Source organism: Myripristis murdjan, chromosome 11 (genome assembly GCF_902150065.1).
Source record: "Myripristis murdjan chromosome 11, fMyrMur1.1, whole genome shotgun sequence".
In the NCBI taxonomy this organism is placed as follows: domain Eukaryota; kingdom Metazoa; phylum Chordata; class Actinopteri; order Holocentriformes; family Holocentridae; genus Myripristis; species Myripristis murdjan.
The window spans coordinates 15394699-15419104 of record NC_043990.1 but is presented as its reverse complement, the minus strand read 5'-3'; the positions used below and the strand labels follow the sequence as shown (position 1 = coordinate 15419104).

The 24406-nt window shown below is 40.0% G+C and overlaps 1 protein-coding gene across 1 annotated transcript in view; it reads right to left on the bottom strand.

Annotated features, from left to right (window-relative positions):
* csmd3b (CUB and Sushi multiple domains 3b) overlaps nucleotides 1-24406 on the bottom strand; it is a 409385-nt gene that overhangs the window by 222080 nt on the left and 162899 nt on the right. Inside the window, exon 4 of the mRNA XM_030063400.1 lies at nucleotides 14142-14339. Within this exon, the coding sequence (XP_029919260.1) occupies nucleotides 14142-14339 (198 nt within the window). The remainder of the gene's footprint in view (nucleotides 1-14141; nucleotides 14340-24406) is intronic.

The window sequence follows — 24406 nt, the reverse complement described above, 5'->3', positions numbered from 1 at the left end:
GTAAAACAAGCAAACAAAAAAAAAAAAAAACTAAAATAATATAATGTATTACAATATGATGCAAATACATGCATACACGCATGCAGAGACCGAGTAAAACTGCAGCTCAACAGCAGGACTCCATTGATCTTTATTTCACAATATTTTACCATTTCCAGCCAAGCTAGCTGGCAACTCTGCTAATTTATTTACCAGCAGTAACGAAACACAAACCATGCCCAGTCAGCACTGCAGCAGCCTTCCATTTATTGTGATTTTTTTTTTTTTTTTTTTTTTTTAAGAAATTAAGAGCAACATATGCCCATACAATTAAGACAATTTAGCAGACTATAATTTGGTGTTTCAGTAATTGCATGCACAGCTATGAATGCAGACAAATATTTAACAAAATTAAATCTCCCTACTGCCTTCCACAGAGAGGGATTAGCAGTGGTGACAAAATGCGAGTGTGTTTTTGTGTGTGTGTGTGTGTGTGTGTGTGTGTGTGTATGTGTGTGTGTGTGTGTGTGTGTGTGTGTGTGTGTGTGTGTGTGTCGTGAAGGGTAGAGGGGATATTAAATTATTAAATGTGTCAAATTCTCCGCACTGGTGGGAACATATGGTCCTGGATTACCTTACTCACTACCTGCACAAGTGTGTGTGTGTGTGTGTGTGTGTGTGTGTGTGTGTGTGTGTGTGTGTCAGTGTGTGTGTGTGTGTGTGTGTGTGTGTGTGTACGCACGCGCATGTGTTTGTGTGTGTGTCTCCAGCTGCTTGGATCAGCAGAGCTTTACATCCACAGGGAACCATTAGCAAGATAATAACGAGACCATGGAGAAGCTAGAAGAGGTGTGTGTGTGTGTGTGTGTGTGTGTGAGGCTGTGAGAGAGACGGTGAGACAGGGGGTTGCGGTGTGGGGACAGAGACTGAGAGAGAGAAAAAAGATAAAGAGGGGAGGTGAGAAATGAAAACTTTAATATAGCTCCCGTCAGTAGACGTAAATAGTATTCACAAAAACTTTTTTGGGTTTGTTTTAGCCTTCTTAAGAGTCAGAGGGTGGGTTTGTCACATCGAATGCAAGAAAAAGTTGACAATCACAGGAAAATGTTTGAAAGTTAATATAGTCCACTTTACTGTGACTGACAGTTTACGTGATACTATATGACCTGTCCATATGCAGGAAACATCACCTCCAGGCAGCTTTAATCAAATACTGAGACTCATTTGTCATCATTTGACCTATAAAATAACCCTTGGTGGTTTTATCAGTAGCTGAATAACCACTAGTGGAAAGAGTACAACAAAAACTACTCAAGCGAAAGTACTGTTACTTTGATGACATTTAACTTAAGTAGAAGTATATAAAGAAAAAAAAAACTTGATAAAGTAAAATGTTGCATGTTTAAAATGTACTCAGAGTGGCTCAACAGTTTCCATTGTCTGGTTTCTGTCTGGTTTCTGTTCTTGGTTTCTGTCTGGTTTCTTTCCATTGTCTGGTTTCTGTTCTCTGTAATGGATGCTATTTAACATTTAACTAAGTGCAATTCTCCAGCAAAAATGTATTTATGTAAAAGTAAAAATGCTGACTTTAAAAGAATACTGAAAACATGGGAACACTACTTAGCCACAGTAACATAAATAAATGTAATTAGTTACTTCCATCCCTGTGAGAAACTACATTACCCGTATTAAATCTGCTTTGTAAGGGATTTCATAGAGAAAGTCCTTGGGATTGTTTTGAGGACTACACGAGTGACTGTGGATGTTTGCAAATCGTGTGGGGATACTTAAGACTTCACAACATATAATCAAAATCCTTTGATTTTCAAATTATAATTTGTGGTTGAAACACCCACCTTATAATGTTCTGCAGCTAACAAAGTCATCGCAATTCATAAACCACCACCTCTATGTAAAGCAAATGTTTCCCAAGGGACTATTTTTGCTGGCGGAGGGAATGTTGCACTCTGCCCAATTTCAAATCATCAAAACACAACACTGCTGCAACTTTTAGGGAAACTAATGTAAACGACATTATTACGGTGATGGAATACTGGTGTGAAGAGAGTTTGAAGTCTCTGAAAGTTCACTTTCATATTGTAGTGGAATGAATGAAAACCAATGGCTGGATAAAAAGTAGGAAAAAATATGACTGCTTGCTTTGGGAAAAGGTGAGCAACAATGTGAATATACCTCTTTGTAGATATTGTGCTCAACATGCAAAATCACTGGTATGCTTCTTTAATTGTGCTTGTGTTCCAGCAGTAGCAGAAGTTGTGGGATTTTCGAATATTTTGGGAATTGTAAGCTCATTTTGTTGACGATTAAACAGTTGCTTCGTCTGGTTAGACTTCGAACACGGTAAACTAAAGACATGTAATACACTGCCAAACCCAACTTTTTGTCATCATAAATAACAGATGTGTTTTGGAGGTGCTGTCTGTATCCATGGCAGTGGCAGAAAACACTTATTACACGACCGCTCACAAGCATGTAATTAACACTAAATCGTTTTTCACTTGTTATCAGAGTACGATGGTAAAAGATGGTTGTTTGAAAAGTGTTTTATAAATAAATTGGAACTTGAATTGGCTGAATTGGCAGGAACTAGGAGCAGATGTGCCAAGAGTAAAATAATTTCATTTGTATTTCTTTCCTGTTCCTGAGCAGAGGAATTTCATCAGTATTGGTTTCAACAGTAAAAGTGCAAATTCCCCACACTTACAGTAGCATGATTACCAGCTAGCGAGCTCTTTGCCAAGCTGTTTAGCTGTCAGTCTTATTTTGGGGTAACACAGTTACTTTGACCTTTGATTTCCCATCTGCAACTATTGATTCCCAATGCTAAGTGGATCAGCCTCCTATACTGGCCCTGAGATTTCTGTATCATTTGAAAATGTCTACTGTTGTGACTCTGCTTATTTCACACTCCCAGCTGCCAATCAGGAAAAATGACCAGTTTGTTTTAAGTGTCGGGAGGATTAACTACTGCTGATATGTGAAAGATACACCCTTTAACAGTAATTATTGACAGTATGAACTGTTTGCTTTACAGTAACACAACCAGTGCTGTCAACCATGTGGAATACACAATACAAGCATGGAAAATGTGTCATGAATGATGAACTCTGTGGCCTTGAGAGGTCTGCACCTTGCAAATAACTTGCAAGATGCAACATGCTTCAAGAAAACAGCCATAGGTGAACCAATCAAATGTACATTGTACAAGAGCAATAAATTACACAGCCATATATAAATAAAACAGTTAGAGCACAATGTTAGCATTTAAGATATTTGACTGGATGATGCTGACTTTGGTTGATGCTGTAACTGTGACTTTTTAGAACTGTGTTAAATAAAAACGGTATTCTGTAATGTTATTGTAGAATTTGAAGCGGGAAACAAACCATTCAATTCAACCATTCAGTATTTTGATATTTTTGCATGGTTTGTATCAAATCTGGTAACTTTTTAATCCCTAATACACCTACAAATAAACCCACACATAAAGCTGTGCCTATGCACCCTGATACATACACAACTGCAGAAAAAAAAAAAAAAAAAGTACAGGCATGTAGAAACTCAGCCTCTGGGTTTCTGTGAAGTGTGTGAATCAGCAGGACTTTCAATATCAGAGCTCTGCTAGTATCTCCTATGCCGCATGGTGGATGTGAGTGTGTATGTGTGTGCGTGTGTGTGTATGTGTAAGAGAGAGAGAGAGAGAGAGCGCTTGGATGAGATTATCTAGTTAAACAGTCTAATTTGTCAAAGCTGAGCAGAACTGGTTAGATACTAGTGGATATATACAAACACACACAGGGTTAAAAGAGGCAAGCTACCTCATGTCAAATGGCTATCAGTGTCTTTCTCTCTGGTTTCAGTCTTCTTCTCTAGTCTGTCCCTGTCTCTGATGCATGAAATAACATTTCACACACAGAAACTGAGAAAGTTAGAGAGAGAGAGAGAGAGAGAGAGAGAGAGAGAGAGAGAGAGAGAGAGGGAGAGAGAGAGAGAGAGAGAGAGAATATAAATGCTTAAAATGTCCAGTGTCCCAGTTTTGTGGTTGTACAGGTTTTCAGGAACAGAGTATCTCTCAACTGGCTTTTGCTTATACAGTAGCATGGTAACCTCATTACACACATACACATAGTCACACATTTAAAAAGCTTTATTTGCATTCGCTGAATTCAATTATCTTTACCACTGCTTCAGATACCTCAAGGTTCTGCACTGTTTGAGGACATCTGAGGACACAGAAAGCATCGCCTCCGCTGCCGAGTCCAGCTGCCTATTACCGCGACAGAATCCTCGCAGTTTTCTGACCCTTATTTAGCTGCAGTTTGTAAGCAGTTTTGTGAACATGCACATGAATGTGTCTTTGATTGTGGCATTCCTTTCATGTGTGTGTGTGTGTGCATTCAAGTCTGTGCACAAATACATGCGGATGGCTGTTTTTTTTTTTTTTTTGAATATAACAAGGAATCATGTGCTTGGCAAAAGAATACCCTTTCTTTCTTTCTTTCTTTCTTTCTTTCTTTCTTTCTTTCTTTCTTTCTTTCGCTTTCTCTCTCCCCCTCTCTCTCTCTCTCTCTCTCACACACACACACACACAAACAGACATTCATGCGCCATTTTCAGAAGCAGTCACTCTCACACACACACACACACACACATATACACACACACACACACACACACACACAGACACACACACAGACACACACGCTGAGGTAAAGTGAGTTGTGAAAGTCGTAGAAAGTTTCTGTGGAAGTCAAACACCAAGTTTGGCGGCAGAGTTTAAAGTAGTGACTCTGGTGGAACGCTGCTGCAACATCCCGACAAGCTTATGCTGAGGAACTTGTGTAATAATAACATATTCTAATGTCAACTGCTTAACGGCTGTTTTTATGTTTTTTGATGCATTTTCTGGTTTTAAAAAAAAAAGGAAAAAAGTGGTCATTCTGTAAAGCTTGTGACTGAAGTGCCCTCCGTTTGAGATTTACAAAACATGATGAATGCTCTGTCTTGTCAAAAAATGTTATTGCAAAGATTCAAAGGAGACACCTGTTCAAGCTACCGTTAATGATTTCACATTCAAATTGACTAGAAACACATTATTTAATTAGGCTAGTTGTCTAAAAAATCACATTTTTAATCAGGCTACAGTGGCTGTGGAGGGGCGAAGGGAGAAGAAAAGCATTACTTATGCATCAACAAGCTGTTACTAGTAAATGCTTTCTGAAACTTTTTGTTTTTCCTCTATGATGAATTACTGCTAAATAGAACTAAGGTAAAGCATCAGAGTCTGTTCATCCCAAACTGTGGTGAGGTTCTTACCTGCACCAGAAAATATGTTTTGAATGTGAAATCAATAGATCTGAGAGTGCACCGGTTAGCACCTCAAACTCATGTAGCCCGCTGATAACTCAGGACTGCTCTTATGCATAAGTCTATCTTATAAATAGTCCGGAGCAGCTTTGAAAGTGTGTGATGCAGTTGAAATCAATGGACTACAAAAATAGCCTACCTTGTCTGTGAACTGTGTGTCTGTGTGGGACAGGCAGCTGTGGGGCGCGAAGCACAGCATTGCCGGCAAACTTCAAAAGGAAGGAATTATGATCCTAAATTTTACACACTTAAGGATTTTTTTAAAGCCTGCAACTGCTCTCTGTTCTCCCTCAGACAGACACAGTCATGACCGCCTTTGTTATTAAACCAGGTGCCAGTGTCAAACTTCAAAGCTCTTGTAGGCCTATATTAGTAAGACTATATATTTCACATGGCTTTTATTTTTGTAGAGGCTCTCAGCACTTTTTTTTTTTTTTTTTTTTTTTATTCCGCAAGGTATTTTCAGCAATCTGACTGGGCCAAGCATGCTGATTTCAATTCAGTGAAGCACAGCTATCCAGCTGTCATAGTAACCAGGGACTATAGTTAGTGATTATTAGGGCTGTCATGGTATGGATTTTTCTTACAGCAGTGAAAAAGCAAAGTTGCTAGTTTAAACATTACAAACAACATAGGATGAATTGTGAACAAAGCTGTTTAGTGCTTTAATATCTATACAGTGGTAATGAAGGCTAAGTGACAAATAAAAACATTTCACATATTTCAATTTACATTGGCCCATATCTCCAAAACTGAACCTCCTAGCAACTCAGAGCCAAAGTGTTCCTGAGGGTTTGTGGAGACTCTGAGCACGCTGGTCTTGCTCTCATGTTTCTATGACCGTCTCTTCTGGAGATATAAAATTTTGACACTGTGGTGATGACGGTGATGAGCTCCACCCTGCGATAGGCATCACATAACCATGGTATTGCAGTAATGCAATTCCATCGTTCCATGGCCGTCACAATGCAGTTGTGACAGCCCTAGTAATTATCTCTTTGCTCTGTATTTTTTTTTTATTCTAATTCATTTCTACTGCATAATATATATGTAAGACTACACATGCTAGTAACCATTGCATAGTGGTTAATACCCTTGAGCTCAATCTGTACAGTGGTAATGGGTACTGTGGTGGTGCTGAGGACTAATTGGTTATGGCTTGTACCTAATACATCACCATCGTGTCCATAATCACACTATATATAGAAGGTCCCCTCTGGCATTACCGCTATAGTAAACATGCATGATGAAAAAATAATGAAGAATAATTAAAAGGGGGATTAAATTACCTATGACTGTGCACCATTTGAATGTAATAAGGCTACTTAGTTTATTTTGTCAAGTTGGAACTGCTGTGAAAAAGCCACAGGGTAGGCCACAGTGCTTGAAAAATGCACAAAGCCTGTTTGGACATAATGAATACTTCGTTTACATACTGCATTTTCATTCCACTTCCATGCCACTCGTTTACAAAGAGTTATGATACAGTATGCACCACGCACGCACGTACCACACACACACACACAGACACACACACACACACCACACACACACACACACACACACACACACACACACACACACACACAACATACACTGAGATTTTCAAGAGACAGCCACTCCACTGAAATGAAACCAACCAATTAGACTCCCTAATTAGCATAGGGATGGTATCCATGACAACCACTGTTAGACTCTCAACCAGTCTTATTTGATGCTCTCTCCTTTCTCTTTCTTTCTTCCTTTCTTTCTTTCTTCCTTCCTTCCCTCCTTCCTTCCTTCCCTCCTTCCTTCCTTCCTTCCTTCCTTCCTTCCTTCCTTCCCTTCTTTGTCAGCTAGAATGAGCAGATGGAATTAAATGAGTATTTCCCTCTCTGCCTCATTCTGTCAGTCTTCCTTCTAGCTATGTTAAATTAAGTTTGTCTGTGTTTTTGTGTGTGTGTGTGTGTGTGTGTGTGTGTGTGTGTGTGTGTGAGTGCATGTGTATGAGTCAGATGAGACATGTTTAAAGTTCTGTAACAATGAATCTGAGAAGTCCATTAACTCCGCTGCAAAGAGGCCAGATGCTGATGCCGGTGATGAGAAGCTCTGAAGGGCTGTTACCGAAAGTGACATATTTGTTTGATTCTGCAGTGGAGGAGACATTTGAAACAAAAGCTGCTGAAGTGCCAGTCTCTCAGGGAAAATATGAATCTGTGGGCAGAGAAGCCTATGTGTTATTAGTGGTCATATTTAGTAGCTTGTAATGTTCAAAGGCTTGTGCCTACATCACTGCATGAGTGATAAACCTCCATTTAAGTGACACTGTATGAATTCATGCATTCACATAGTGTAGGCGTTAGGAGGCCCAGAGATTTTTTAGCTTGCATTTGTCTTGTTGCCTTTTATATTCAGTTAACCAACCTACCAGCTAATTAAAGAGCTGGAATTCCTGGTGGAAGAATAATATTTTAATTACTGTTGTTCTTTGAATATGATCAGCTCAGTATTTTTCATAACACAGGTGTATTACAGATGTTTTCTAGCAGCAAAATCCCACTTGATGCTGACCTTTACAGCACTTCACTACAGCTGACTGGATTTTTAATAAACCTTTTTTTTTTTTTTTTTTTTTTTTTTCACTGAACAGCACCTCTCTAAAAATCACAGTAAACCAAGGCCCCAAGCCTTCAGTAAATGAGTCATTTGAAAAGTGACCACAAGCATCAATACTGGTATTTTTACTTTAATATTGTTTTTTTTTTTGTTTTTTTTTCACACTTACTTGTTCAGCATGATGTCACCATTCTGTACACCATTTTCTAGGACTGATGAGTAATGGGATTTTGATATTTTAATAGCATAAAAAAATCACAAATCTAAATTTAGTTCATTCTTGGTCAGCAGTTGTTAAATATGTGAATATTCTGTCATGGAAAGTTTGCTAACAGAGTGAAAAAGTCATTTTTTAACATTATTGTGGCTGAGTTTGTTTCAGAGATCCAAGCTTCCCTGTGTGGGCTGATAAAGACCTGTCAGCCAAACCTCTAGGGGGAGTAACTGAGTCCCCCACACACACTGACACACACACAGACACACACACACAGTTGATACTGCGGGTGGCAGAAGGACACAGGGTGAAGCTGCATTCTGTCACAGCAAGCTGGTGCTTTTGCCACAGCGTGACTGTGGTGGTTTTGCTCACGAACCAGAAAATTTTCTAGTGATGCCTGATGAGACTCAAGCTGAATTAGTGCTACGAGCTCAACCAATAAATAACACACACGAACACACACTCGCACACACGCGCGCACACACACACACATGCATGCAGCAGCCTCAATCTCATTATGCCGACTCAACACACACTCATTTCATTTCCGATTCTCAGCGAGTCTAATTTTGAGTTTTGTCAGAGCACATTATTACTTTTTCACTTTGAACAATAACCACCCCCACTCCCTCTGCCTCTTTCTCCTCCCTCTCTCTCTCCTTCTCATCCCTCTCTCTCTCCCTTTCCTTCTCATCCCTCTCTCTCTTTCTCTCTCTCTCTCTCTCTCTCTCCAAATGAAACCATTTGGAAGAGTCCAAATGCTTTCATTGTGACTTGAAGATATTGTGCAGAAATCAATTTGTGTTCACAGCATACTCACAGTTATTCACAGCATATTAGGGTAGACACCCACGCACGCACGCATGCGCGTACACACACAGACACACACACACACACACACAAACACACACACACACACCATGAATATTCATAAGTGTACTCTCTATCTGTGAGATTATAGTGAAATTTTCTCAGGGCCAAATATGTGCATGTATATGTGTGTGTATGTGTATGTGTGTATGCATGTATGAGAGAGAGAGAGAGAGAGAGAGAGAGAGAGAATATGGATATCTCGCATGCTGAAGGACATTTCTGTCTTCTGAATAATTCAGCATCAAGTTATTACACACACACAAACACACACACACACACACACACGCACACACACACACACACACACACACACACACACGCACACAGATGTGATTCAGACACTAGACTCACTCATTCAGACAAATAGAGTTATACTGATATTGTGTTGCTTAATTCCACCGGCCTTCAGTCCACTCCGTCCAAACCACTCCTGAACCTTTTCCCTTGACATAAAAGTGACTAATATCCAAAATTAAATATGACATTGTTCTTGCATTTTAATATAATATAAACTTTAATTGAGTTATCCAAGTACTGAGACACGATGGGGTCTATTTTAACGATCTGAGAACACAGTCTGGAGAGCATGGCGCAAGTACATTAGGACATGTCAAAGTCCACTTTTGCTATTTCAACAGCGGGAAAAAAGGGTTGTTGTGCCCGGTTCACAGTTCAGAAGGATTGTACTTAGTCTCTCAATTAATCATGGGTGTGTTTTGGGTGCAGCATGCAATTACCCAATCAGAGTGCCATCTCACATTCCCTTTAAAATATGGATTGCTGTTGTATCAGAGGATTATAATAGAAAGGAAGAAGGAACACTACTCTGCAGAGGAAAAGTCAAAGTGCACAAGCAGATCATCTATGGCAAGAGCAGGACTCTGCCAAAGCTCCCTGAGGTGAAGCAGGAGTGGGAGGAGGTAGTGGTGGGCATGTCCTCGTCTTCTGGCATCACCAGAACAAGCAGAAGCAGAGAGAAGTACAAAGATGTAAAACAGAAAGAAGTAAAACAAAAGCAATAACAATAGTAATCTTTCAAATTCTAATATTTTTAATCTTTTGCATGTTTGCACAGTTGGCTCAAAAGTCAGATTTAACCTCACAGCCTTAAACATGATCAAATGGACGACTATGATAAAATTTGTATCTAGCTGGGTGTCCTCACATTAGAGGGTTGAACTTGGGAACCACTGCACTACACGAGACTCAACTTACATGCATTCAAAACTGTCAACATTATAAAAAGGACAAATAAGAAATATGGCATGTGGTGAAAATTATAAATGAAACCACAAGCAGACAAACCACACTGCAGTGTTGCATGACTAGTGCTACCAGTCGTTTTCTATGTCATTCAGCTTTACCAATCAATAAATAAATTAGCATACAAATTAATATACAAACGGATTTTTAGGGCTTTGTTTGTTTTTAGTAACATTAATGAAGCTTAACTTTTTCTACTTCTAAAGAATCTGTAAAGGAAATAGCCCTTTAGACAGTCTCAGATTAGGTGGCTCAGTCACTATTCATCTTTTTTCAGTCTTTTTTTCTGTAATCATTTGTGTCTTTTAACAGCTAACCCCACAGTCACACCTGACACCAGGCCAAGAAACCAGTGGCAGCAAGAAAAGTGACAAAGCAAGGTGACAAGGGAATATTGAAAACGCTGACATTATCAAAGGGTCTTGACCACAGACATGATGCACTGGGAAGAAAAAAAAAATAGCAGAAATTGTTGGTGCGTGAGGTGAGTGGGCAAGAATTTCCACAGATAATGTGAGCCTTCGAGAGCTGCAATATCATGCTAGCACTTGCTATTTATTGCTGCATATGTTGCTGAATTTGCTCGCCACTTCCAGCTGGCTATCTGCTGTTATTATGTTTACCCTGCCAAGGCAAAAAGTTGATTTTTTTTTTTTTTTTTACCATAAAAATGCTAAACATCATCAGCATTTAACTGCTTAATCTATCCAGCACACGCCTGTACGCGACAGACTCCAGGAGACAAGTGACAAGAGACACTTGCTGATGTAGTAACAGATCTGAACACACAGTTCATCTGGAGGATACTCCAGCAGACACTGGGCAGAGCACAGGGATACGGCAGGCCATCACAGGGCCAACCAAACAGAAGATCACCCACACTCACATGAGAAATTTACAGCCTCCATTCCATCTGAATTTGATGTCTGCGGGAGAGAAACCCACATGAACTCAGGAGGAACATGCTGTAGTCCATTATTGATTCCAGCTATTAAATGATTTAGTCATGAAGGTGAGATGTAGATAAAGGTAAAGACACAGGCTGGAGAGGGATTTTTAGGGCTTTAGACAGCTAAAACAAGGGTTTTAAAAGGGGCGAGCCTGAATGTTTTGTACAGTGAGTGTATTCTATTCTATTCTATCCTGTTCTATTCATGATAAATTCATGGGACTGTGCACAGTGCTGGGCAGCCACAGTAAATTCATGTTTCCTTACATCGGGTTGTCACAAGGAAAAAGGTACAAGAATGCACACGCGTGCATCTACATACACACAGACTGAGTGAGACTGTGTGTGTGTGTGTGTGTGTGTGTGTGGGAGAGAGAGAAAGAGAGAGAGAGAGAGGAGAAAGAGAGAGAGAGAGAGAGAGAGAGAGAGAGAGAGAGAGAGAGAGAGAGAGAGAGAGGAGAGAGAGAGAGAGAGAGAGAGAAAGGGAACACATTTCCTGTGATATTGCTAAAAGCATTCCATTTCAAGTTATTTGATTGGATGGCTGAATAATTGATAGAAAGCTATTACTGCTGGTATGAATGCCTTTAGGTGTCACTCCCGTTCCCTCTACACACACACACACACACACACGCTGTGTGCTTGCTGATGTTTCTATGTGCGCTTGTTCGACTATGTGTGTGTCTTTTTTTGGGTGTGTATGCAAGTGTCAGTGTGTGCGGTGTTGCTGAGTTGGTGTGAACGTATTAGTAGCTTAGCTCCTTTTAGCCTCACTGACAGAGTGACAGAGACACTGCTAATCCAACACTGACAAGTTGCAATTTTTCCCCTTCTTCCCCCTCTACCCCCCTCCTCTCCTCCCACTCTTCCTTCCTTGGACCCAAATTAAAGTCCCAGCACAGTGAGGTATGTTGTGTCACAATTCACTGTGTTGCTGAATTCATTAGAGGGGATTTGCTTGGCACACATGCAAACAAGAAATTATGGCTAAGTGGGACAAACACACCACCAATACACACCTGCACATTCCCATGCAAACAGAGTATTCTTAGAGTCACAGTGCAAATCCATTTTGTGGTGGTGATGGTGTTGGAGTTGCTATGGTGTTAAACACAGTCTGTCAACTTCACTTATTTTTGGTGTCCACTGGTGTCCATTACCAAAATAGTGTGATGTTAAGAGTTTATACTAAGATGAAAGTCGCGCCTGCTTTGATTTATTCATTTTATTTAATTTAACTACTTCATAAGCCAACTTACTTAATTACCAACTTACTTCCTGGTAAATACCAGGCAGTTTACAGTCTGAAAGGGCAATATTGTATTACTGTTATATCTTATTACCTACTTTTCAGGTAGGCTTCTAAAAAAACATACCAGGTTATTTCTTTACAATTTATTATTCAGTTTCCAAAAAAACTCCAACTAAGTACTTTTTGTCACAAACTATTTCCTACTAAATACCTAAATACAATTAAGTGATTGTAATGGCAGCATTTTACTACAATCTACTTTTCCAAGTAGGATTTTTTTTTTTTATTATTTAAAAACTCTTACTTACAAGGGGGAATTAAGTTTTAGTACTTACAATCCAGCTTACATACAATTCCCCAGAAAATATATTTTGTTCTGTAATGTAATGTACTGTAATACACTGTGGAATTTGACTGAACTGATTACTCACCAAATTTATCCAAAATAACTAAGAAGAAGAAGAATACTTAAATAATAATAATAATCATCATCATCATCATCATCATACTTTTTAAATAACTTTCTTAAAAAAAGGGTCAACATATACAACACTTATGTGTGATATAATACAAGAGGATACAGATGTATTCAATAAGATGCTTAAAATATTTTGAGACTAAATCAAGGTGGTCATCTATAAAAATGATCACATTTTGGCTAATAAACCAATAATCTGATCCTCAGTTACATTATTAATATCAGCTCAGATAAGGATCACATGTGGCGTCTATCAGGGCTCCATTCTTGGCCCCTTACTGTTGTTGCTTCAGCTGCTCTGCCCTTGCACACAGACTTTTTAAGAAGATTATGTAAACACACACATGGATTCACACACATACTCTCAAAGTGCACACCTCTGGGTTTTTTACTGCCTACACTACATATATAGGGGATGTCTGTGTGTAAAGGGGCATACTGTACAGAGAAGCACACTATCTGTCTACCTCAGCATACATTACTGTAAAGACTTCCATACTTAATACCAGCTCCCACCTACCACAGAATGCAAAAAATAAGACACATACAGTACATGCACGCTGTATATCTGCCTCCCTCCCACACAAACCTTTGATTAAAAAGCTCTGCAGAAGCACACACACACACACACACACACACACACACACACACACACATAACCCTTGGTATATGTATACCCACTCACACACTCTTGCACTTTTGGATTGTCTGCCTCGTGTTCCCTCACATATTCACACAAATGCGTACACAGTCTGTCAGTCTCTCTGTTTTGCGCACACACACATAAAATATATGAAACATATAATATATGAAGAGTGTCCTTCCAAAATGCTTTATATCAGTTCAGTGCTTTATTGTCCCACTTGGGGAAATAATGGAAAACAGGATGAATATATTGATTTGAAGAAAATTATTTCAAGGTCATTTGTCTGTATTTCTGCAATATTGAGAATCTGTCCAAAGCCATTTTTTTCAGCTTACTACTTTGTTTCTATTATTTCTGTGTTGTACTCTTTAAAAAATTTCCATTATTTGCATTCATTTTGAACCATCAATATCTTTTCCTCAAGTACTGGATGCATCCCTTTAGAAAGAAGCTCTCCATATATACAGACGTGCACACACAGATAGTTTAAGTGCCCTGTACCTCGACAAATCGGAGCAGGAAAGTCCCACACGGCGGTGTTTCCGGCGTTGGTGATGCAGGTGAGCGTGGCATGGCCATCCAAGACGTAGCCGGGAACGCAGCTGTACCGCACACGGTCTCCCACAGCAAAACGACCACCGCCACTGAGCACCGCCTTGGGAGGGACACCGGGGTTTCCACAAGATGTACTGTGGAGTTCTGCAGAATGGCGCAAGAAAGAGAGGGATTTAATATAAAAAATACATCATATTTATTTTATTTTGATGTTTTGGCAATATTGTTCACCAGTTATCCCAGTAAAGCATGTTGAATAGAGCAGAACTGAAACTAAGAGAACTTCAGCAAATGGATGCTCATGGTTATCCAGTCACTACTAACAAAAGCTCCACCACTGGAGCTGTTCCAGAGCTCTGGGAGTGATGAGGACCAGAGAGGCAGAGGAGAGCAGAATCTGGTGAAATTAATTGGGGGTTTAGTGCCTTGCTTAAGGACTCCAGATCCCTGATGGTAGAATGGGCCTGACAGCTCAGCACAGAGCAGCTGGGTTAACACAAAATGAACTGACACAGGAGAGGACATGAGTACCAGTGGTTAAAGCATCATTTCTGCACTTTTATCTATAGCTGGTATGCTGTAGCAGTCTTATCCACTGTATGTTAGCAGGGGTTCTCACATGTTTTTATGTTCAGACCCCCAAGCTGACTTTCATTAATGTGCAGACATCGTTTTATGGTGATTTTGCTCTGGGGATCCTGATATGAAAAAATATTTTAGTTTGTGTTAAGTAATAGATTTTTTGGAAAACATATTTGGACACTGACAACTAGATTCTCCGTGGTGATACTGCAATTAAATTGCAATACAATAATCAGTCATACATTTTGCATCAGTGATTATTGTAACAATTTCCAGTGAATTAAAGTATGAAATTATAATATTTCTCATTTTGCTGAGGACCCCCATGGATGCCTCTCAAGGACCCATGAAGGTCCTTGGACATCACTCTCTAGCAAAACTCCATATAGTTTATTATAAGTGAAAGCATCTTATCTTTATCCTTTAAAATGACTGAATGGCCCAACACAAAAAAGAGGAAAAGCAAGTTTTCCAAAGGAGTAAACATTGCTGTGAGGGTGTTCAGCAAAACATGTAAACAACTCTGTGATATTTCCATCACGGCAAATGTTGAAAATTAAAATACAGTTCCTGTCCAGGAAAGAGAAAAAGCAAGACAGTGAGACAGAGAGTAAGGGAGAGAGAGAGAGAGAGGGAGAGAGAGAGACTACTGTTTTATAGTTAATCACATTATTCCCTCTAGATTCATTCACAGTCCTGAGCCTACTGGAGCAAGACACATGCACAAGTGTGCACTTGAGCATGCGCACACACAATCACACCCACACGTACACACACACAACACACACACACAACACACACACACACACACACACACACACACACACACACACACACACACACACACACACAGAGTCACAGAGAGGGTATTACAAGCCATAAACCAGGAAGTAGATGGGAGAACAGGGACCAACTCTGGTCCTATTGTTTGAATTTGATTGATACAACCATGAAACTATTTAGACAGACAGAGAGAGGGGAGAGAGGAAGGAAAGACTGACAGGGACAGGAAGAGGGTGAGAAGAACAGAGAGAGAGTGAGAGAGGGAAGATAAAGAAAGAGAGAGAAAAAAGAGAGCAGACGGAGAAAGAGGGGAGAGAGGAGGGGAGGGGAACTCTCACCAATCTCCAGTCCTATTATTTCAACATGATAGATAGAACTATGAAACCACTCAGACAGAGGGAGGGAGGGAGGGAGGGAGGAGAGGTAAAGAGAGAGGGAAAGAAACAGAGGAATCAACAGAGGCAGAGAGAAAGAGATGGTGCTCAGTTTGCTCCCACGGAGAGGTGGAGACAGAGCTGCACTTTCTCTTGAAATGTCACCAGAAACTTTGAAAACCTTAGAGTGCTTTTCGCTTCTCAAACTTTTGAAATATGCACAATAATCTTCAAGTGAAAAGCCAGAGTCAAGAGCTGAGAAAAGGAGGGAGGGGGGGATCTTCTCCCAAAAAATATGTAATTATCTTTCACAATGCAGACACCAGGCTGAGAAGATTTAATGTCAGCAAATGAATCGTTTGATTGACTGATTCCTACATTGGTTGGCTGATTGATTCATTCTTATAATGACTTTATTGTCTTACATTTTAAATTACACCACCCCTCAGTCTCTCTCTCTTTCTAATTTCCTCTTCCCTTCTCTTTCTCCATCACTCTCTCTCTCTGTGTTGTGGCCATGCTGGTCATTCTTCACCTAAATACATGGATCTTTTGCATTTCATTTGGTTGTTTTCTCCGCCAGATAATTGTCCCAATTGTCACACACAAACTGTGTCCTTCAGTCATCCTAAAATGGCTTGCTGGCATAATTAGCATCCCTCATAGAAAACCAAGGGGCAGACTAGGGCCAGAGCCTCTGGGTTCTTATGGAAAATGGAAAAACGTTTCCTTCCAGCGTATGTCTAAGGGAGTGAAAACAGGAAAGAAAAATAGGAAAGCATTCTCATAATCATTAGCAAAGCATTCCCATTTTAATCAGCTGATGTTAAGTTTCTGGTGGAGGATATTTTTTTTTTTTTTTTTTTTTTTTTTTTTTATGGAGTGTCTGCACTTCTTGTGGGAAATTGCTCAAGGAGCAAGGAAAGAGGAAAACCGTTTCACCAAAGACCCTGATAGACCCCCCCCCCCCCCACCAACTAACATTCTCCTTATCTCCACATAGACACACACACACACACACTCACAGGGTCATCCATCACCGTGGCGACCCCCTGTGCGGTGCTGTGATTGGATGTCAGGCTGGCCTAGTGTTGCGACCTGTTGGCCTATTGATTTGGCCCGTCAGTGGGGCCACATTCAGTGTCAAGCTGTTTGTTGTTCAGGGTGCTATCAGACACACATTTACACTTACAATCACGCACAAACACACACACAGACACACACACACACACACACACACACTGTGTCAGTCTGTTGGTGGCTCAGGGTGCTATCAGAAACAAACACATATACACCTTTCCTTCCCAGCTCCTTGTTTTCGGTTGTTAATCCTCCTGTGATTCGGTGCTTCCAGTCACCTTGAGAATGGGAAAATGGGTTGGGGTACCAATTTGCTGCTTCAAAATACGTCTGAAGCTGATACTGCCTAATTTGCTTAACATCTTTGGAGTTCGTGTGGATGTCTTTATTTGTTGACATGCTGTGGAACAAGCTTTAAGCTGCGATGAAAAAGAAAAAAAAAAAAAAAAACTGGAAATTGCTAGGATTAGCTATCTTAGAATTAAGGTAGTTGATGTGTCATATGGTATTTGCCATAAGTAGCATATTCCGACTTGAATAACATTCATAAATAACACACACGTCAACACTCAAGTCGTATTTACAGCTAGGAATCTTGGCAACCGCTAAATGTAAATACATCAACAAATTATCATAAAACTAAGCATATTCAGTTGAATTAACAATTTAACAGTGTTACCTTTTGAAACAGACTTGAACAATATTATGTTTGTGTAATGTTAGAATACTTTACTTTCCTGTTCATTTTCTTTACTTTGCACATTAGGTGAATATTTGTAAGACATGTTGATGAAAATCTTTCTGATCTCTACTTTCCATCCCATATGAGGTGGACGTGGCATTGTCAAAGTTACTCAATAATCCACAAACAAACTATATATATATATATATATATAACCTGCTGCATAAGTGAGACTCATTGTGACTGGTGAGATAATCCACTTTCTGAGCTGAAGTGGAGGGAGCCTTTAAGTAGATAACACATGTAACAAATTCACTCTGTAGTTTTTCTCATTTCTCGGTTTAAGATAATTATATGATGAAATGGCTGGTAAACGGGATCAAGAAACCCTATTCATTTTCACCATATACAAAATAATGAAGTGCCCTGGAAGCACTAACCACTTCAGTGGTCTATTACCTTCCATCCTAACCCTTACTTCTTTTCTTATCCCTATTTATCTTCTACTCCCTGCCCCCTTTTTTCTCTTCCGTTTCATCTTTGCACTTTTTATCTCTTTTCCTCTGTTTCCTTTTCTCCATCTGTTTCCATGCCCCCAACCCTTGCTTTTCATCTTTTGTTCCCTTGTCCCTTATTTTTTAATCTCTCCCTCCTGCTCCACATCCCTCCCTCTATTTCTCCTCCTGTCACACTTCTCCCATCTACTCCCACTCCCACCACTCCCTCCTCCTAAACTAAAAACTTTGATGATGTGCCAGTTCCCTGACTCCTTCGCTGTCTCTCTTTCCTTCTCTCTCGTTACCCCTCCATATCTCCTTCTGTCCTCTTCTTCCCCTATTCCTGCTTCTCTCTCGGTCTCTCTCTCTCTCTCACTCTCTCTTTCTCTCTCCCTGGTTTAACGTGAACATTACACAGCTTCAGTCTCTTCATTACTCCGGTTTATTCAGGAGCCAACGGCTACACCACACTCCTTTTCATGGTTTATTGCCGACTGCCACCCCATTCCCCCCCACCATTTATTCTCTCCTCCCCTCATTCCTTTTCTCTCTATCTCTCTCTCTCTCTCCCTCTCCCTCTCTCTGTGTCTCTCCCCAGTTTACCATAACCATGATTTCAGTCTCAGTTGCTTCATTACAAGCTGCTGCTTTTATGGGCCATCTGTAGAACTATCTGCATCTGTCACAAACACACTCACACACTCACGCATGCACACACACATATAGAAACACACACACACATGCATGTAGAGCAGACAGGGGCACAAAGGGACACTCTCTCTCTCTCTCTCTCTCTCTCTCTCTCTCTCTCGACATACACACACACACACACACACAGACACACTCATACACAGAGCCATTTACCTGGCTTTTATTTCTCCCTAGATAAGCAATTACAGCTGAGTCCAGGTACAAAGAGCGAGAGACAGAGAGAGGAAGACACAGAGAGAAAGACAGACTGAGTGGTATGAAGTGCTAAAAAAAGAGAGGAAAGAGAGAGAGAGAGAAAGAGAGAGAGAAGGGGAGAGAGAGAGAAAGCTGCCATGCTTTCAAAGTTTTTAGTGAGACAGATGACACTGCAGACTGGAGGATTGGAGAGGGGGAGTGAAGGACAGCTAAGACTGAGAGAGAGAGAGAAAGACAGAGAGAAACAGAAAGAAACAGCAGCAGCAAAGAGAGAGAGGGCGGGCGAGGGGGGGTGATTCAATGATACTGGGGGTTTTACACCTCCGTCAGCAGTAACTTCTATAAAAGATGAACCAAGGTTTATACCGGAACAGAGTAGATGCTGAAACGATAGAAAATAAAGCCTAGAATCTGTGACAAGAAACCACGCACATGGCTTTTCCATTACCTACACATGAAAAATGATTTTTTTTCAAGATGTTTTCTGTAAAAAATGTAAGGTTTATGAGGATCATAACAGAACATAATGAATGCGGGGAGGAATGAATTCTGCCATCTGTTACAAACAGCTGATATATGATCTGTGGCGCCTACGTCTATGGCAGGTTTACAGAGGAGGCAGTGAAATGGTTTCACTGGCTGTCAAGGTTGGAGTCAGTTCACTGTTGGTTTGATTTATCATCGACTTTGACCCAATCTTTGATTCTTTTTACAGACTTACCAAGAACTTGTGTCATAAAATGGCTTTAGTCTTTAAAAACTGGTGTAATTTCATGTCACAGGTTCAACCTCATATTTTTAGAGTTTGGCTGTCTTCACCTCAGCACTAAGTTCGTAATTGACGTAGTGTCCCCTGGTGTTCATAGTTCAGAGTTCACAGTGGCATGCAATGGAGTTTCAAGTTTCTAGTCAATCATAATATCTGTTAATGACTGTATTTTCAAATATGTATGGTTTTGGTCACATCTTTGTTGTTTGTTAATTACCGTTAATTTTTGTTCATTATGTTCACGTTCATTATAATTGACAGGTCATTGGTAAAACCTGAGTAAAGTGCTTTAATTAATCATGAAATGCAAGCAGGTGAAGAAACCAAGAATGTGGATTATTTTCGAGAGTAACTAAAGCATCCTCTTGGTCTTTGATGACAGGCGATGTCACCCCCCCATTAGAGTACAAGAGGTGGTGACATCACCTGCCAAAGACCAGCCACCCTACTTTTCACCATTAGAGATCAGACTTCTCACAAATTTGGGTTCGGGGTTGAGTTACACTTTAAACTATGTCTGGTTCCAGTTTAAGCCGTTCCCACTGTTGGATTTACATGACTGCAAATTATTTGGCTGACAAATGCAAAATCGGAAGCACCATCTCTTAACACCCCTATTATGCAGCATATGCCAACTTTGACCGGTTCACTGCTATTACTCAGTCTAGACATGCTATAATTCAAAGATATGATAATGTCTTTGAATTCACCTTTGAATCTAGTTAAAGAAACATCGGGAAACTTGGGGAGAAGTTCATGCTTGAGAGGAGCGAGACAATCTGCAGAGCTCAAGTAAAATAAATGTATATATTTGTAGCAGTGACAGTGGAAAGATATTTCCCAAACAATCGGTCCATTGTTACGAAGTTGCCGCTGAGCTGTCAAGCAGCCGTCATTCAAACTAGGATTCAGGCAATTTCCTCAAATTGTAACTGTGACAGCTCAACGATGACGAGAATGGGATGTGGAGTAATTCTACACGGCTGTGTGCTTTTTAATATGAAGAGATTCATTCCAAGATGGGATATCCACCATTTGAAAGTTGTGACACCTTTTCTCTACAAAAGGATTACCACCATAAAAAAGTAAAATGCCATCGGGTGTTATTAAGGGTATAAGCTATCTGGGGACCTTTACTTAGAGAAACATTTTAGAGGATGCTACCATCTGTATTCATGTGCATTGCCTATATCCGTCAGATTTTGAGCAATGAACATCAAGTACGATTTTTCTCTAAAATAGATAGACCTATATTGTGTCTGGAGTGAAAAATGTTATGACCCAAAATGGCCCCGAAACAAGAAACAGTTGCAAATTGGGTCCTCTAATAAGAAAGAAAGAAAGAAAGAAAGAAAGAAAGAAAGAAAGAAAGAAAGAGTAGGGATGAAAGGGAAGTGGGAAGTGACTACACATTCTATGTATGACACATACACATAAGGGAACACATAAACTCCATGCAATTCCACTATAGTATATGTGCATGCGTGTGAGTGTGTGTGTGTCATCTGTCTTGTCAGAGCGCGACAGAGAGACATAGAGACATAAGGACATAGAGGGGAGAGAGACAACTAACAGAAACTGTGAGAAAGTGTATCACTGCTACTTAAAACTGTTTGCATTGCTTTCTCATCAAAGCCTAAAGTGGGAGAGAGACAGAGAGAGACAGCAAAACACAAAATGGCACGCCTGCACAAAGTGGAGTTCATATGTGTTAGAGGTTGTCATCGGGCGGCACACAGGCCCTTCATGCTAACAGAACATGCTTAATGAAACTGACAAGAGGACGATGAGAGGGAGGGAGAGACATGCTCACAGTGTGGTCTGTACATCAGCCACTGACAACTCTGGCCTCCCCCACCCATATTCCCATCAGCCCACAGCCCAATAAGAAGAACAGCGCTGGGTGGGACTATAAAAGTCTATTTCAGACAAAATCCCTTTGAGTTCAGAGTCGACTCCCTGCGGCATAACACGGCAGAAGCAGCAGCAGCAGCACAGCCAGTCATTTAACACTATTTTTTGCCATTCGTCTCCTGGCCTACAGGAACAGCTTTAGATTACTAATATCTGGAGCATTGCTTACACAGACACCAAAATATTTGAACTTAAAAGTCCTTAAACTGCATATCGAGATGACTGAACCTGAAGTAGCTTGTCCCAACGACAATAATACAGAAGTGCCTTGAAAAGGAGGTTGTACAAAACAACGGCCCAGATTCCTAAAGCTCGGTGGTAAAGGCACAGCGCCACGCTAAATCTCCAGCGTGGTAATCTGAGCTCATTCATAAAGTTAGTGTGTTGGCAATTAGCGCGACGGCATTGCATTATCATGGTGCAGCATAACAGCGTGTCCCAGCTGAGAGCCAATGAAAATCAACATGCTAATGAGGTGTTCCATATTTCACGGCCACACTAACTACACCTGTTTGTGCACTCCTGTCATCAAAAGCAAAACGGGGAAGACATCAAGGTAAGCAGATTTTTAGAGAAGTGCAGGCAAGCAAATACTAAGAATAGATAAAAGCATTAAAGAATGACAAAGCAAGGAAAAAACACTGGTAAACAAGTGTATTTTAGTTAAGGAGAAAAAAGCACTCAACTGACCAAATTATGCATTTTTTCATGTGAAAATTTAATGGCAATCTATAGTCAGTATCAAGTCATCATAATGCATTCAATCAGTGCCTTTTATGTCAACTGAGATATTAACTGAGTGGGCACATAGGCCTATGCATTCTTATAGTAGCTGCTATATTGATCTCATCTGTGTGTAACTGAATTTGTTTCCAGAGAGACAATTTCACAAGAGGGAATTCATGGGAAAAACTTACCATCTAACAAAAAACACTGTGGTAATTTTGGTGTGGCAGTGTTGTAAATGCATTGTTTATGAATTGCTCACCAGCTCTCGCAAATTATCCAAGTTCATGGTCATGCCACATTGTGCAGAAATGTTAAAAAAAAAAGGATGATAACCCAAGTCTATGTATGAGGAAATGTGTTACCCTACCCTTATCTCCCCTTACTGCCATGGTGCATCTAACAGTTCCTCATAATAAGCGTCTTTACATGACTGTAATATATATATATATATATATATATATATATATATATATTTTTTTTTTTATATATATATATATATATATATATATATTTTATATATATATATATATATATATATATATATATATATATATATATATATATATTTTTTTTTTTTTTTTTTTTTTTTTTTTTTTTTTTTTTTTGGTTATGCACAGAGATCTGGGGATTTTTTTTTTCTTTCTAAAAAAAAAAAAAAAAAAAAAAAACCTGCTTATATTCAGTGCCACCATTATTATGCTGTCCCGCATCATGTTGTTGATCAAAATCATCGGCCTTTCTCTACTGAAATGACAAAACACCACACTTCCACGTCTATACTTTTTGGAAAGGACTACATGCAGTTCTTGCACACCCAGCATTTCTAGGAGAGAGTGAGGACTGGTGAGAGCGAGTCGTCCTGAGGGAGTTCAGGGATGTAGACTGGAGAGAAAACTATAAAATGTTCTTATCTTCCACTGAACTGTGTGATCCGCTGTGTCCAGGAAGTCCACCGTAAAGCTCCTGTAGTAAACCGCTTTGGTGTGCACAAAAGCACCATAAAGATGTTTGTGTACCTAATTTTACAAAGCCAGGCGTTGCTTGTGTAAGATTTAATCAAGGTGGCTACATTAGCATAATTGTGCAGCGCTTTGGAAATGCACATCACATCCTCCAAACTGCAGGACAGATGGAGCACATACTTGTCCTGCTGCCTTCGGATGGATATAGGATAAAGAGATTTCATCAACCAAAAGGGAAGGCTCTTATATATCCACCAAGCAGTTGAGGATGACAGATTTTGTTAAGAATCATCCCTTTATCTTGCCACTCTACCTCCACAAGACATAATGAGCAGGGCATAAGTGCATCTGGGCCTGGTTGAAGAAAAAAAAAATCTTGATTTTTTTCAGCTTTCAGAGACATTACAGAGAGAAATTACATCTGTTATCATAAGGTATCATAGTACTGGATGGTAAATTTCCTCTGGGATCAATAAAATATCTATCTATTGATCCAGCTATCTATCTATGGAATGGATTGGATTAAATGTCTCTAAAGTGTTTCTTCAAAGGGAGTGCTTTTTCTCTAGTGCTAAGGGAATATACTAGAGGTGTAAGCAAACTTAGAAACCTCTTGGTGATAGAAGCGGTTACATGAAACACAGGTGCCTCAAAACTGTACTCGGTGCTGTGTTTGGGTAAAGGTAATGGCTTACTTTCCACCCCTGCAGACCAACGCAGTGAAAGCAGTCAGGAGCAGCCAGTTGGCTCTGCTGAAGTCCACTTTCGTCACAACAATCATCTACTTGTCCGTGATTAAGTGGCCACTTACCACCGACAGTTCCTAAATGGTCACTCCATCGCCACCCTACATTTTGGTGAAATTGACCTTTTGATGATAATGACAGAATTTTTACGGCTTTGATCATAATGCCAGAACATTCTTAGTTTTTG